The sequence below is a fragment of the Pogona vitticeps genome, chromosome 2, assembly GCF_051106095.1.
Source record: "Pogona vitticeps strain Pit_001003342236 chromosome 2, PviZW2.1, whole genome shotgun sequence".
In the NCBI taxonomy this organism is placed as follows: Eukaryota; Metazoa; Chordata; class Lepidosauria; order Squamata; family Agamidae; genus Pogona; species Pogona vitticeps.
The window spans coordinates 35,553,553-35,569,803 of NC_135784.1; the positions used below are offsets into that span (position 1 = coordinate 35,553,553).

A 16,251-nucleotide genomic window follows, 5' to 3' on the forward strand; every position below is an offset into this window, starting at 1 on the left:
AGGCTCCAGTACTTTGGCCATCTCATGAGAAGAGAAGACTCCCCGGAAAAGACCCTGATGTTGGGAAAGTGTGAAGGCAAGAGGAGAAGGGGACAACAGAGGATGAGATGGTTGGACAGTGTCATCAAAGCAACCAACATGAATCCGACCCAACTCTGGGAGGCAGTGGAAGACAGGAGGTCTTGGCATGCTCTGGTCCATGGGGGTCACGAAAAGTCGGACACAACTTAATGACTAAACAACAACAACATCTCCCCTAAGCAACTAGTCCTTTCCTTTCATACAAACTACAGCTTTGAATAGTAATATTGGCGAGAAACAGCAATCTAGATTTTTTTGTTTTGCTTTTTTCTAATCATACTTCCCTCTTTGCTGTACTTTCTGGTTGCAATGGTCAGGATATTACCTACATATAGTGCTGCAAACGATAGCAGCAAATTGCCACCAGTTAAGGAGCTAATGTTTATCTTCCTCATTGTGCATCTGTCATGGTATACAGTGAGAAGTACAAGCACTGACATTTCACCACTGTGGTTTATATCAGCAAATGTAGTATAAGGATTCTGGTCAGCATTGCAAACTATGCAAGTTTCTAAGTAGCAATACTGCATTTCTTCATTTTTTTTACTAGTAATTTCTTGTTTGCTCTTTGACAATTGCTATTCAATGGTAGACTGCCTCTGAAAATGGATGCTTCATGGCTACTAGTTATTTATAGATTTATCCCTTCATGAACTGGCTAATCATTAAAAAAACAGTCATCTGAATTAACGGTTATCATTGCCTTATCAAACAGTCAATTATGCTTTGTGAAAGAAGTAGCTTCAGATAGCAACTGTGGCTTCCACATTTTAATGTTGTTTTGCATGGACTCCCACTCTGTTTTTTCACTTGGATCCTTATCCAGACTGTGTGGGTTGTGTCTGGAATAGCAGAAAACTCCACCTGTTGAATGTACAAGAATTCTGCTAGGAAAATAGCACTAGAAGTGGATATTTTAAAGGAAACACTGGAATGATTGCAGTGAAAACTGAATGGGCATGGGATACATATTTAAATATTAATAGAGCTGTAGTTTCAAAGTGCTTTATGCACAATGGCTGAGTAATCTTTGCAACAGACCTGTATGGTTATCTCCATTTTGCAGAGGGGAGTCTAAGGCTGAAAAATCAAGATAACCTAATGAGCTCATGATGAAAGTGAGATGTGAATCAGAAATTTTCCTCACTCAGAGCCCAAAATATGATGTTATGCCTGCTTACAAAGAAAGCCAGAGAGCATGCAAAGGGAATAAGACTTCCTTTTGCTGCTCTCTGTTGTGCTGTGCGTTTCCATTTTATTCCTCATCCAGTCACTAATTTATTTAATTTCTAAGCCTCGCCGATTCAGCAGCTTGTACATGCACAGACAGAGGTCACTGCTTGTAGGGCTCCTGGCACCTTAACCCACCTTTGATCTCACCTGTCTCTTGATGAAATTGGGTTGATGTAAACAAAGCTCAAGTAACTCTTCCGCCTCCTTTTCATTCATTGAAACAAGAGTGCCGTCAGAGGCTTCCTTAGAATAAACCAGCTCTCTGAAGCGCAGAAAGAAATCAGTCTCTGTTGGATTCCTCACACCTAAAGGTTGAGAGATTCAGATTCAAAATTTCCAAAAAGATATCTCACAGAAGCCATGGAAAAATCCCAGCCCCTGTTAAAAAAACGGAACAGAAAAACATTTTGTTCTGTTTCGTGCTTTTGTTTATGTAAGTTCTAAATCCATAGGAGCTGCTGTGTTAATCTCTTATGGCAAAACCCACAGCATCATTTAAGAGCTCTGTTAGAAATGGGCATGCTTGTTAAAGCATAAGCTTTCATGGACTTCTTTTTTGTTACGTGCTGTCAAGTCAGAACTGAGTTAGAGTGATCCTAACAGGGTTTTCAAGGTAGATGAGATATTTAAGGTCTAACCTGTTCCACTCCTCCAGTGAATCTCCATGCCTGATCGGCGACTCAGACTCTGGTTCTCCAGAGTCCTAGTCCATCACTCTATCCATTACACCTGATTGGGTATTCATGGACTTTAATTAACTTTATCTGATAGAAGAACACAAGCTAAGTCCTGGCTTTCCATGCCATTTGCTGGGGTTGCTGAGCAAGTAAGTCATAGAAAGATTAGAATAAATAAATACATTTTTTAAAAAAAGGTGAAAAGTTGCACATAGGAGAGTCGGGAGAAAGAATACCAGAAGGGAAGGGGGGAGAAAATACAGAGCTGAAGATCTTTTCTTGATATGTATCAGCCATCAGTGTTTGTAATTCATATCCTAATGCATGCCATAAAATAACAGCTTGATCATAATCACCGTTTACCTTACTCTTCGATGTCTCTCTCTTTCCACAATGTGCTCACTGGACCAGACTACCTGACCTGTTCATCAAAAGTTAAGTAGATTTAGGAGCCCCCTTGAAATAACTGGATGTTGACACTCACCGGCTGGGCAAAGGAGGGACAAGGCACAGACCTCAGATGGATAATTAGCGGCATAAACCCCAGCAACCATTCCGCCCATGGACATGCCAACCAAGTGGAAAGGCTTTTTGTTCAGACCGGTCCATTCAACGAACTGAAACATGGATGAAGAGAGAGAGAGAGATGGGTTTTCTGACAAATATTTGTTTAGGGCAAGACATCTGTCAGGTTAAACATTCTCTGCTCCAGACAGACTCAGGTGGCACCTAAAACGTTACGTCACACTGGTGCAAGAAGTGCATTTCCTGATGGTTGGCCCAGGAGATCATGTGGTGGAGAGGAGAAATCAGAGCAGCAAAGAGAGGAAAGAGACTAAGGGTGGGGAAATGGTAACTTTCAAACTATGGGCATTCATGATCCTGCCCTCTCCCATTAGGCAAATGAGATACCCGCTGTTTTTTTTTTATTGGGTGGAGTGATGGCCATAGAAACTCCTGGGGAGGGTGTTGGAGCTCATAAAATCCTTAAATCCTCACTTATTTTAAAAGCCCTGTTAGCGTTGCTACAAGTTGGTTCCAACTTGATAGCATTTAACACGTAACATAGCTGTGCCACACCAAGAGTTCAGAAATGCGGGTGGTTGTGTTGATCTGTTTCAACAAATCCATTTCTATTAGTTTTTATTTCCATCAGGAGATCCCTCCCCTGCTTCTTCTCACGTTCGATTTCTACATGCTGTTTTTGTGTGTTTGTATTTATTTATTCATTTCCCCTGAGGCATGCTTTTATTTGTATATCTTACTTAATCTCCCCTGCTGACCAAACTGTGTTGTTTCAACTGTATGCATTTTAAAACTGCACATTTAAAAATGTGTCCCTTGTTCTGTACACAGTTTATTTATCCAAGATGTGCCACAAACCTTGCACATCTGTGAATTCCAGATCTTGAAAATATATCCTTTTCTGGATATACAGCTGAGAATTCTCAAAGCTGCTGTCCAAAAAACAAAGTTTTTCTGAAGTCTGGTGAATTTCTGAGGTGAGTGGAAGGTGAGTTTGGCAGGGAGTCTCAAAGGTCGTGCAGGAGGGGGGAATCTCACTGAGACTGTTGAGTCCAAGGAAATTTATCCTCACCCATCATGTGCACCAGCTTTTTAGTAATATGAGATTTAAGATGACAAACCAAACATTTCTTCATAAAGCAGCAAGAAAACAAATCATGAAACCATTAACATAGCACTTAAAAATAAAAGAGGTATTGTCGCATCCCCCCAGCGTCCCTTGTTTGTTCTCCCTAAACACAGGTCTACCCTCTGGATGCATTTCCTCTTTTTACGCTGCGACCAGTGGATCTAGTCCACACAATACCAAATATACTGTATCTCAGACACGTGCTGCCAATACAACACGTTTATCGATCTTTTGGTTGGTATGTAAATCACAGATGTAAATCACAGTAGTTGAGGATCATTCATCAAATTAGATTTGATTACACGTCTGCTTGTAGGAGCATCTATTCACAATAACCACTTTAACAATATTCTTTGACCATCTATCTATTCTCTTTCCTATTTTCTGTAACACTCCCAATCTCTGTCTTATCTCTCTCAATTCAATGTCCTCACTCTCTCACCTCCATACCCTCTCTCTCTCTAGCTCTCCCTCTAACTCCCCAACTGTCACTCTAACTCCACCCTTCCTGTCCTCTCATAGGCTCGTGCACTTGAGCTCCATATGACGGACAGGAGTGACGTGAGCATTCCGCCACAGGTATCTCAAAATCTTCTTAAATAAACAGACTTTGACTTGATGATTCCAAAGCTTGCCAGACTGGTTTGATTTGGAACGAGAACAAGACAAAATATTTAATACCCATCAGACTCAAAGGACTTGCTGCAGCCCTTCCATTGATAGTGCTTACACAAGTTGCGGTTCTTTCACCGATACCGATGAGAATGTTTACTGCAAGGGGCAGGTACAGGTATGATTTGCCATAAGGAGCATATCTCTTATTCTACCCGAATCTCTCTCTTGCAGAACTTTTTGAGTGACAGCTTCCAGAAACCTCCCTCCAGCAAAGCCGGTAGAGGGTTCTGGCCGTTGTTGTTTTTAAAAAAGTATTTCCCACCCCCCACCCCCATGCTTTCCTCCTTTATATCAGTGGCTCCACTGTAAAGTTTGGTACAACCTCATGATGGTTAATCCTGTACCATGGAACGGTGGGAGTGTAACCTTTTAAATGTTGTTGTAAAGCAATGTTCTCATCACTGGACACGCTGAGAGGGGCTGTTTGGAGCTGCAATTCACTAATATTTGGAGGGCCTTACCCTGCCCACCCCAGTCCTTTAGCCACATTTTAAAGAACAATTAACAGACCAGTGGAAGACAGTGAGACACACACCCAACAGCAGCATGTTGCAAAATACCTGAGTTAAACTGATAGTCATGGAACAAGGAGCTGGCTAAGACCAGCGCCGTGTTTACCAGCTTGGTTTCACGTTTGTGATTGACCTGATGGTATTCACTATAGGTTTCCACATGTGGGGTGCTGTTTGCCCACCTTGCAGGGTTACTATGTGGAGAGATGTATGGTAACTCAAATCACATGCCTGCCATCTTGAGCTCCACGAAGGAAGGGTGGGATGCAGAGAGGAATACCATGAAAGTATTATGGCACGGGGAACGTGTGGTCCTCCAGATTTTGATGCCACATTAGTCCGATCATGGCTCGGCCTTGGCTAGGCTGGCCAGATCTGATGTGAAGGCACTTCCACATCCTTTGAAGGGCTACAGGTCCCTCAGTCCAGCTGTCATTTCATAGACTGGAGACGATCATTTTGACCTCCTAACAACAGAATGCAGGCCACTTCCTGTTTTGACTTGGGGAAACTTACTTTTTGGGGGCTACAGCTTCCAGATTTGCTCCGTCAGCATGTCTGTGCGTGATTCTGACTGACACACCTTTGATATGAAGAAAAAGCTCTTGCTAGGAAAATGTCCCCTCCTGGCTCTCTGCTCTGGGAGACAACACCTTCTTTCCTGCTCTGAAAAGCTTTCTGGGGCATTACCCCTTCCCCTTCTGCTATAGCATTGTCTTTAAGGGACAATATATAGGTAGACAGCTGGGTGAAGTCCTTACCTGGTGCATCCTTTTGGCTTGAGCCGCTATAGTATAACTTTCTCCCAAGAAGCGGGTGGTATCTCCGTGACCAGGCAAGTCAACGCAGATCACATGGAGATCCTTAGGAAAGAGCTGTGGAAAAGAGAGGACTGATTACACCATGAAGGAGCTAAAGCCATGATTTCTGGACCTCTTCACTTGTCAAATGATGGCTGGATGGATGGAAATGGTGGTGAATGTGTTGTGTTTGTTGGCTCCAAATCCAGCATGTATCTCTTCATAGCAGAAAGTAAAGACTTAGAACATGGAACAAAAAAAGACACTGAAGGTTGTTTTCTCACCTGTTTTGGGTAATACTTAACAAGAAGATGTCTCTGCCTTTGTATGAAATCTTTCCCTACGTGCGCTTCAACTGACTTCTGTAGACAACAAACCGTTACGTACTGTTTGGATAGGACTCTGTCATGGTTGGCTCAGTACATTTAGTTGCTTGAGGCAATGTGGCAAATGGTGCACACCCCACTCGGTCAGCTTAAAGTGCATAGATCCAAAGCCAGACAATTTATTTTGGCATACAGTATGAGGCATAAAATCTCACAAACACTTTTCTTCTTCCCTGGTGTGAAAAGTACAATCCTAATAAAGAAAACAACAGTTTGCTCTCCCTTTACGATATTGAAAATCTATTGCCTGTTGCAGCCCTCACACTCTGCCTAATGGTGGAGCTGGCCCTGGGCCATAAAAAGATGGGGGCATTCTGCGTGGCAAGTCTCTTCTGCACAAGCTATTTGAAATAAGTTCGTTATATCCAAGAGTACAGTAGATTTTCTCCATCACCATGCAAATGCCTTGGGCTTCTATAGTGCCTGAATGGGAAAGTGGAAACATACCTTGAGTATGTTTAGCCATATGTCTTTGTTGAGCGAGAATCCATGAAGCATTAAAATGGAGGGCTGGGGTCCTGGGGTCCCTCGGGTAAAGTAACAGAATCTGAAGCCCTCCTGATCAATGTGTTTCACCGTCACATGCCTTTTCAGACGTTTGTACCTAAGCATATTAAGAGGAGAAAGACTATTATTAATAATCATGTGCTGTCAAATCAATTCTGACTTACAGCAACCCCTTTCAGGGTTTTCTATGTAGACAGTGGTCAGAAGTGGTTTACTGTTTCCCTTCTTCTGGGGGGGGAGCCCTGGGGCCGTGCAGCTTGCCCAAGGCCACCCAGGCTTGGCTGTTCTCCCAGGAGCCACAGCGGGGAATCAAACCTCCAACCTCTGTCATTGCAGCCCAGAGACCTAGCTCACTGAGCTATCCGGACAGCGATTTTGCATAGGAAAAACAACCTGCAGCGACTTCCTTTGAGAGTTACAGGATTTCTGTAGGTCTGCTAGTGGTGTACCAGATGGCTGAATACAAAGGAGCAGCATCCTGGGATGTTTTCAACAGCATCAACTGCCAGAATACCAGGATAATGGGTGAACTATTTATGAATGAGGATATGATGGGGTTGCTCGTATTTATTTGTCACAGTTCAACATAGCGGAAGGCAGGGAATGAGGAAAATAATCAAACTAAGATTAGTTATTCTCAGCAGCTGTTTATATGGTCACACTTTTTTTGCATTTCCATTTCAAAGCTAAAGCACTCAATTGGCTGAAAATCTTCAGTAAAAACCTTGTGCATAAGTTGAAGCATGTGCCAAAGAAACATGTAGTAACTTTGAGTGAAAATATTTATTATCTATTTATTACTTTAATTTATATACTGCCCCCCATTTGGGTGGTTTACAAGCGGTTAAAACCAAACTTCACAAAGCAATAAACACTAAATGGAGTTGATCCTGAGTAACTGTGCACAGGATTGCTGTCATGCTAATACGGAAAATTGGGCGTCATACAAACATAAAGAGTTTGCCTTATACAGTACTGCCCATTGGTCCACCCAGAAAAGTATTGTTAAGTATGACTGGCAGTGATTCTCCCAGATTTCCTCTGGTGCTTCTGTTCTGCCCTTTTAGGAGTTTCTCTCTATGCTAACTTTCTGAACACAGGCTTCCTGGATTCTCATCTTCTATAATATGCCACTTCCTGGTGAGATAGTGGGGAACCCCAGCCCCTCTTAAAAGCTGGAATCCTATTGCTTAGTGAAGTAGATTGCACTAGATTATGGCCATTGAACCAGTGAGGATTTGCCGAGTCAACTTCTCTGTAGCCTTCATTGTTTCAAATGGGTCTACTCTAGCTGTGACTTTAAGTTGCAACTAGAGTAGGCCTATTTGAATCAATGGCAGTTGCAGAGCACCATATCCCCACTGATTTGATAGGCCTACTTTAGTGTAACCTCCTGCACTCAGCAACAGGCTTTCAGCCAAGGAGGACCTACCTCAGCCCGAGGGCCAAATTCAGTTTCAGATATATTGGAGACTGAATCCCAGTGGTGGACAGTGCCAAAGGCAGAGCGGTGAGACCAAGGATACCAGCCTATTTAACTTAAAGTCCCTCCTGCCAGCCGGTAACTTAAGCCTCAAGAGAGGCATTGCAACTTTTGGAGGGGGAAAGCTAATAGAAAACCAGGGGAATAAGAAACAATAGTGTCATGGACCTAGAGGGCCAGATTTGATTCCAAAACCTGAGATTCCCTGCCCCTGCCCATGTATCATACTAGAGAAATGCACTCACCATGTCAGAAATCTGAATATAATTGAAGGCAACTTGTCATACTTTGTGATGAAGGACGCTAATAATCTGTTCAGAATGATATGCATAATTGTTGTGATCATGGTGAAATCCGTTTCTGCCAATTAAGATGGTTCTTCTCAACCTGCACATAATCCAAAGATCAGAGAGTGGTAGGAAAGGGTTCAGTGCAGTTTGCTTCCAGGGCAATGGATTGCATGCTCATATAAATTTAATATTTTTGCAAGTACAGTGGTGCCTCGCTTAACGGGCATTCCGTTTAGCTACGAAACCGCATAGCGACGAACTTTTTGCGACTGCAAAAGCGATCGCATTGCAATGTTTCCTATGGGGTTTTTTCGCTTTGTGATGATCGGTTCCCTGTTTTGCTTACTGATCATCGCAAAGCGATGATTTGTTAACAGCTGATCGGCGGTTCCAAAATGGCTGCCGGGTAAAAAATGGCCACCCGCTGTGTTTTCGCGCGGATTCCCTGCTTTAGAGGCAGCGAAAATGGCCACCATATGGAGGATCTTCGCTTTAATGTCAGTTTTTTGCCCATAGGAAAGCATTAAACAGGCTTTAATGAGTTTCTATGGGCTTTTTAAAATCGCATAGCGACGAAATCGCTTAGCAGCGATTTTTGCTGCACGGATTAACGTCGCTATGCGAGGCACCACTGTATTAAAAAAATAATCTGCCACATACAGTAGATATACCAGGACGCTACTGGAAACTGATGATCAAGCTTGGGGAATGTCAGTGCTTGGAAAGGTTATATTTTTGGGCCATACCTTCTAGAATTCCCCTGCCAGCAAGGCCAATAACAACTTGCTTTCCCAAAGCAGCTGCAGAGTACTACCAGATTTCTCTGTTTTTAATGGAAAAACAAAATATATAAATGTACTGGGTAGAAATTTTACAGATCAGTCAATAAGAGTATTGCTAGTCAGTGTTTGAAATTAATGTGTCCATTGTGCCGTAGAGAAGCAAAAAAATGAAATATTTGAGGACAAAATTATGACAGATTTTTTGAAGTGCAGTAGGACCCCTTGTATCTGTGGGGGAGTTGGTTCCAAGCCCCCCTGAAGATGCTGAAAACCGTGGATAATAGTGAATGCTATACACAGAATGGTAAAAGGAAAAAAAGAAAAAAAAAGATTTTTTTCACATGCATTACAAGAATTTTTCACTAGAGGGCCCCAGAGACCATCCTATGTAGTCTTCAACAAGGCCGAGTCGTTGTGCAATCTTTGGCTCCTTCTAGTCACCAGTTTTGGTAATACATGTGAAAATAACTTTTTTTTAAAAGTATATATATACAGTATATATATTTTCAGAACATGGATAAAACTGCAGATACTGATCCTGCAGATACAGGGGTCCTGCTGTATTAGAAAAGAACTGAATACATCTACTGATATACTAAGTTGCTGCTTGCAAGATATTTGAAATAATGAGATAATTAGTGCACCTGATAATGGAGAAATTATTGTTTTGTTTATCTCCTACTTTCAGCAATTACATTGATATATTTTAATATAAGTTGTACCTCAATTTCAGGAGAAAACTTACTCAAATTTAGAAATATTTCCCTGAATATTGCCATAAAGCACCACTGTCTACAGATGTGACTAATACATATGTAAACTGAAGTCCTCTCCTCAGTCAATTCCATGCAATGGGAATTACATTTGAGTAAATACAGGGCTTGCCTACATACCCAGTTTGGAATGGGCTGGATTGGACTGATTAGGGTTGCTGGGCAGTGTGGTATGCCATTTGGTCTGATCCTTGAATGCAAATAACACAGAGACCCCAAGTTGACTGGCTGTCAATTTGCCAATACTGTATTGTGAAGTGGCTTAAGGAGATAGCCACTTCAGGATATTGGCAAATTAAACACTTCCTTGGCTCTGTGGAGAGGCTGAGGAAGTGATTTTTTAAAAAGTGTATCGAAGCAACAAGGGCAATTTTTGTTTCTTTTCTCTGCTGGTCAAGAGCTGGGTGAGAAAAACAAACCAAAAGTCCTCTTTATTGCCCTTTGTTCCCTCCCAGTTCCGGAAAGAGGTTTCCCATTTAGCTTTAATTTTTAAAAAAGCGATATAGTGCACATGCACTGCCTTAATACACTTGAAAGGATGTCATGTTGAAGAGGGGACACGTTGTTTTCCAAGGCTCCAGAGACTAGGACATGGAGCAATGGTTCCAAACTACAGGAAAAGAGACTCCATCTGAACATTAGGAAGAACTTCCTGACAGTCAGAGCTGTCTGGCAGTGGAATAGGCTGCCTCGAAGGGTGGTGGAGGCTCCTTCTTTGAAGGTTTTTAAGCACAGGCTGGATGGCCATCTGTTGGGAGTACTTTGATGGATGTTGCTGCATGGTGGGGGGTTGGACCGGATGGTCTTAGTGGTCTCTTCCAACTCTTTGACTCTGTGACTTAACCTACCCTCTTCCTTTGTCCTCCATGTAGACAAGGAAGTGTTTAATTTGCCAGTATCTTGAAGTGGCTCTCTTCTTAAGCCACTTCACAATATTGGCAATCAACAGGAAGGCTCACTTTTTGGTTCTTTCTCCCATGATTTCAAAAGGCAACAGTTTCATAGTTCATCAGGCTGTTTATTTAGAGATGGTCCAAAATAGACTTTGATGTGCATGAGGAATATCTGTTTCTTGGGGAAAGCCTTTCCTGCCCAGATAAAAGGGCAAATATTACCAAAGGGTTAAGCCTCATTAAATGTAATCCAGTTGGCCCAAGTGACTTAGAATAATAGAATAATGAAGTTGGAAGGGGCTTATATGGCCTATATGAGTCCAACGCCTTGCTCAGTGCAGGAATACAAATCAAAGGATATCTGCCAGGTGGTTGTCCAAATTTTTCTTGAATGCCTCCAGTGTTGGAGCACTGTTGGAATACTATTAAAATTTAAGCCTTATTGGTAGGTACTTGAGGTTCAGTAACTTTAGGCTTTTGTTCTCTGTAACAAGCCTGCAACGGACAGAGGGGAGGAGAGAGTTGGAGCATCCTGGCCATTAGAAATAACACTCCATTTTCATTCTCCAGGGAATGATCTGTTTATACAAAAGTACATCTCATTCAGGTAACAGCATGGATAAGGAAACAAAAAACAAAACGGTTAGGTTAAGATAGACTTTATAATGTTCCTAAGTGTGTACCTCCTTTGGGAAGATCCAAGAATTTGCAAGCTTTTCTTTGATTAAGTCTATGTTTTGCAACCATTTAATATTTTTCCAATTATTCCCTGTGGTGTCTGCCCAGGTTATGAATATTAATGTGATATCTGCATAGATCAATGGGAGTGCTGGAGGGGTGGAGTCATGCAATATAAGAGTCACAGCAGAAGGAGGGGGAGGTTAGTGGAGGACTTTTAGGGAGATTGAGAGTTTAGGGAGAGTTGAAGAGTTTTGGGAGTTTGGGCGAGAGAGTGGTGGCTGAGAGTGGATGAAGGAGGATGTTTGTTTAAGAGTTAACAACATTGCTTGTTCTGTCAACATCTGTAACAATAAACAATTTCTATTTGGTTCTTTTTAAAATGACACAGTGCCTGGACCTCTGTGATTAATAATAAACAATGTTGATGTAATCAACTGGTGGCAGCTGAAAGACACGTAGCGTGAACTCTTAGTTTGATGCAACAAGGAGGGCCCACGTGGGAACGTGACATTCCCTTTTTCTTTTTCTTTTAATAATTGACATAAAATCCTATCGAGGATTTGGGTGGATTTTGTGTGCAGAGGAAATCTAGAGACTCTTTCCTGTGTCCGAAAACCACTTTGCCAAACTACTGGGGTTTGAAGTAAGAAAATGCGTGTGGGGATGGTGGCAGTGTGGATGTGTGTGACAGACGTGGGAAGGCTTCACTTAATAAAATGTAGAACTTCAGGGAAAGGGTTGCGTGCCGAGAAGTGGAGTGGAGTGAAATGGCTCGATAGGTCCCTTCACTGAATTCCCCACCTCAGAGTGAAAAGGGATGGGAGTAGAAAGGCTGTCAGAAAAAGAACTGGGCAGCTGTCATGGATAGCTATTACTCCTGGTGATTAACCAGAGGACTTCTCGCCAAAAGGATGCGAAGCGGACCATCTAGTTTGACCTAAGACTACAAGATGTGGTTGGCAATTTACTCTGAACCTCTGGAGTTTCCTGAAATCTCACACCACATCTTAAACAGATACTGAAACAGGCGGGAGTCATCATCATTCTGGGCAACTCCCAAGACAAGGGGAATCATTCTCCCTGAACTACTTTTTGCAGGTGTCCCAGCAGGATGTATTTCAAGACTGCAATAGTTTATCCCAGCAGCCTTTCTGGAGAGAGCTACTCCCTACATATCCTTGGTTTCAATCTGTTTCTTATCGAGCTTTATAGCAGGTTAGGAAGATGTCATAATCATTTGTTCTCTTTGGATAATAATTTTTCCTATGATGTGCTGCCGTACAGACCTATTCTACTACTTCCTAAATCAAGGCAATAGTTCTTGAGGTACTTGGCTTGAGAATACATGCTCCACTGAACTCACACCACATTTACTTGTGAGAAGACCCATGGAATATTCTGTAGGAAATCCCGTGTCTCTGAAATTTATCTTTTTAAATAATAAGAACGGTGATGATAACATTTTCTTCCCTCTGGCATATAAAACATTTATTTATTTATTTATTTATTTATTTATTTATTTATTTATTTATTTATTTATTTATTTATTTATTTATACCCCACCCCCCTAGACAGCCTCTACTCAGGGCGGCTTACAAAATCATAATGGAGCAGTACAGAGTGGGATGCGGGCTGACTCAGGCATGCAGGGTTAAACTATATGTAAGAAGCATGAGAGGCATTTGTAAAACCCAAGAATTCTGTGTGTAACCAAACTGCCTCTTAGTCATCTTTTGTGCTGGACTTTTGCAAAATTCACTGTATTATGTTTCAGAGAAACTGGATAAACAGAGATATTTTGGGCCACAAATCATGAATGTATGCCCTTCCTTCCTTCCTTCCTTCCTTCCTTCCTTCCTTCCTTCCTTCCTTCCTTCCTTCCATTAATGTTATTGAATTATTCACGTATACTATTCTAAGATATATGGAAAAGAAGTGAGGACCAAAGATATAGGCTAAAACTGGGAACTTTTTCTTACTGCTGTAGCTCCTGTAGAAGATTAGTATAGTAATGTCAAAATAATTCTGGAGTCAAATTAAGGGAGCCTGCTTGTGGTGAAAGCTGACAGTGCACACCACAGATTGGCTAGTGACCTAAGTATCTGAAATCCACCAATCACCTCCACCATCTAATTAGCTTTGCTTTGGACTGTCCTTTTAAAAGAGGAAACTAAAATGAAAACAATAATATATATATTTTTTAAAAATATGATACATGGCTGTATGTGCGTGTTTGGTGTTTAATTAATAAAATAAAGGAGGTGAGTGAGTATGACTGACCATCTAAACCAATTTGTACCAGGAAGTTCATAGTGCAGTGGTTAAACTGCAGTACTGCAGTGAAACCTCTGCTCACAACCTGAGTTCAATACGGGCTCAGGTAAGCTGGCTAGAGGTTGACTCAGCCTTCAATCTTTTGGCGGCTGGTAAACTGAGTACCCAGCTCACTAAGTGTGGGGCAATGTGTAGCCTTCATAATTAAATTGTAAACCATGCAAAGAGTGTGCTTTGAGTGCTATGGGGTGATACAGAAGCAGAACACTTTACTTTGCTTTGAGTTGCTAGTAAAATACAGTCTCTTTGATATTATGGAATTGGGAGAAAGCTGGGTTCACCTCTTTGGGGGGAAAATCAGTTAATTCCAATATTAATGTTGTGTTGCCTAATTCTCAACAAGAAAATAGGTGGTTTTGATAAAGTAAAGGTCCTGTCTGCTTAGATTGATTGGCTAATTTTGTAACCTTTTTCTTAAACTGGGTTCTTTACGTTGAAACCCATCCTGTCTCTTACAGTACGTTACAAGGTTAAAATTCCAAGGAATGTGGCAAAATTATATGTTAGTCTGATTCATGTCTTTTGATATTATGCCGTGAAGAGAAGAAGGATTTACAAGTGCCCATTCCACATCATCAAGGAATTGTTTTTTGGGAGCAGAATAGGATTGCAGAAAGGCCATCTCCAAGAGAGAGTTGTACAAGCGTTTGCACTTTCTGAGGGACCCTGTCCTGGCCACTGGCTTCCAACAGCCATAAGAAGTCACTGATCCTTCCATTCTCCATTCATTCGCTTGTATATTTTGAAGATTTGTTTCAATGGGACTTATTTCCAGGTAAATGTATATAGAAGTGCAGCCTTTTTTAAAAAAACAGGAACATGCATAAACTTACCTCCTACCTGGACATATCTCTGGTCCTTTCATGGAAACCTACCTGAGATGGGTCGTAGTGAAGGGATCACCACTCTTACTTTCTCTTCCTCCTGCTGCTACAGTTGTTGGTATCTGCACCTTGAAACTGGGTGGAGGAATCTTTAAAAATGCTCCTCGGTGAGTTGGAGGTGTTGAGCCAACCAATTCTTCCTCCCACATATGGAACATTTGGGATACCAAAGAAGCATCCTCAAATCTGGTTAGTTGTCATTTCCCTCCCACTGTTAGTTGAAAGACATCAGAGCTTCTGTGATGCAAGCTTGAGAACCTTTGACTACTGTATCCCTGTAACCTGTAGGTTTTTCTCTCCCTGCCTGGACCAAGTCTATCAATAATGAGATATCTAACTTGATTTCACTGAAGTAATCAGAGATTGCTCAGTGCTCTGGAGGCAACAGAGCACTGGTGAGCATGAGTACATAAGAGGAGCCATGCTGTAGATCAGACCAAACATCTATCTAGGATATCATCCTGTTCAATGTTGTGTATAGAGATTGTGACTCTCTCTTGGCACAGTCCACATCAGGACCACTTTCTACCCTAGTAGAAAGGACCAGGATTTCCATTATAAAAATTACCCAAGCAACCCTCTTCCTCCTTTGTCTTCATTGTCGGCTTCTTCTTTTTTCTTAATGGAGCTTGTACGTCATCACAGCTATTTTGACTTTGGATTGAAGCAGCTCTGAACAAAAAATTTTATGTTGCCTCCAAACCACTTTCCCAGATTCTTCAAAAGACAAGTTCTTCTCTTTTGTACATTTTTTTCCTCAATTTATTTTACCTTGCACAAGCAGCTGCAATGATTCATATTTTTCTTTTTTCTATTATAGAACCAAAGTCTTCTCTTTTTTCCCCTGCCCTTCGTGTTTTGTGATCTCCTGGTCTTTACTCTTGCAGTTTAGTGCTTGGGAGTAGGTGACACTCCCACCCCTCAATCCTGTTCCTTTAATTCCCCAGAATGTTGCAAAGGGCCCATGAAGCGCTTTGAGCAATACCCGCAGTACGAGACATAGAACTACTGGATAGTTCGGTGGTTTAGGTCTCTGGCTGCGGAACCAGAAGTTGTGAGTTTGTTTCTGCACTGAGCCTCCATGAAAGGGGCTGGACTCAATGGTCCGTAGGGCCCCTTCCAGTCCTGCAGTTCTAAGCTGCTGCTGCTGAAGTGAGACATAGAAAAGTGATTTTTGAAGACTACAAAAACCCAAAGACTACAAAAAGCTGGTGTCCAAACCTAGATGTTCTTGTTCTAGGCATTTCTGGATTATTGTTCTGTTTTGGAGTGTTGCTAAGTTCTCAAAATTTATGTTCGTTGGGAGCAGCTTGTTTCTTTGCAATTGGCATTTAAATGCTTAAATTGACACTGAAAATCAAGAATCTGTGACACTGGCTTAAAGTGATAGTCAGTACTTCACCCTCCTGTTCTCCACTGATTTATGAGCCACCATTTTCTCCTTCAAAGTGCACTTTTCCTTTCAACAACACTGAGATTAGGGGCAACAGATTCCTTTGTAGTTCAAAGTCCGTGTATAACTTTCATTCCCTCCAGAATATAACTACAAAGCACAAGCAGTTGATTCACACAAGCTCACACAAAACAGTTCTCTCTATCAGGGTTG

The 16,251-nt window shown here is 41.7% G+C and overlaps 1 protein-coding gene across 1 annotated transcript in view; it reads right to left on the reverse strand.

Moving 5' to 3' along the window:
* Window positions 1-16,251, reverse strand: part of LOC110079935 (monoacylglycerol lipase ABHD6) — a 45,403-nt gene that overhangs the window by 13,751 nt on the left and 15,401 nt on the right. Inside the window, exons 2-6 of the mRNA XM_078384048.1 lie at window positions 8,254-8,368; window positions 6,466-6,622; window positions 5,594-5,707; window positions 2,476-2,608; window positions 1,462-1,619 (exon numbers count right to left, since the gene is read on the reverse strand). Of these exons, the coding sequence (XP_078240174.1) occupies window positions 1,462-1,619; window positions 2,476-2,608; window positions 5,594-5,707; window positions 6,466-6,622; window positions 8,254-8,368 (677 nt within the window). The remainder of the gene's footprint in view (window positions 1-1,461; window positions 1,620-2,475; window positions 2,609-5,593; window positions 5,708-6,465; window positions 6,623-8,253; window positions 8,369-16,251) is intronic.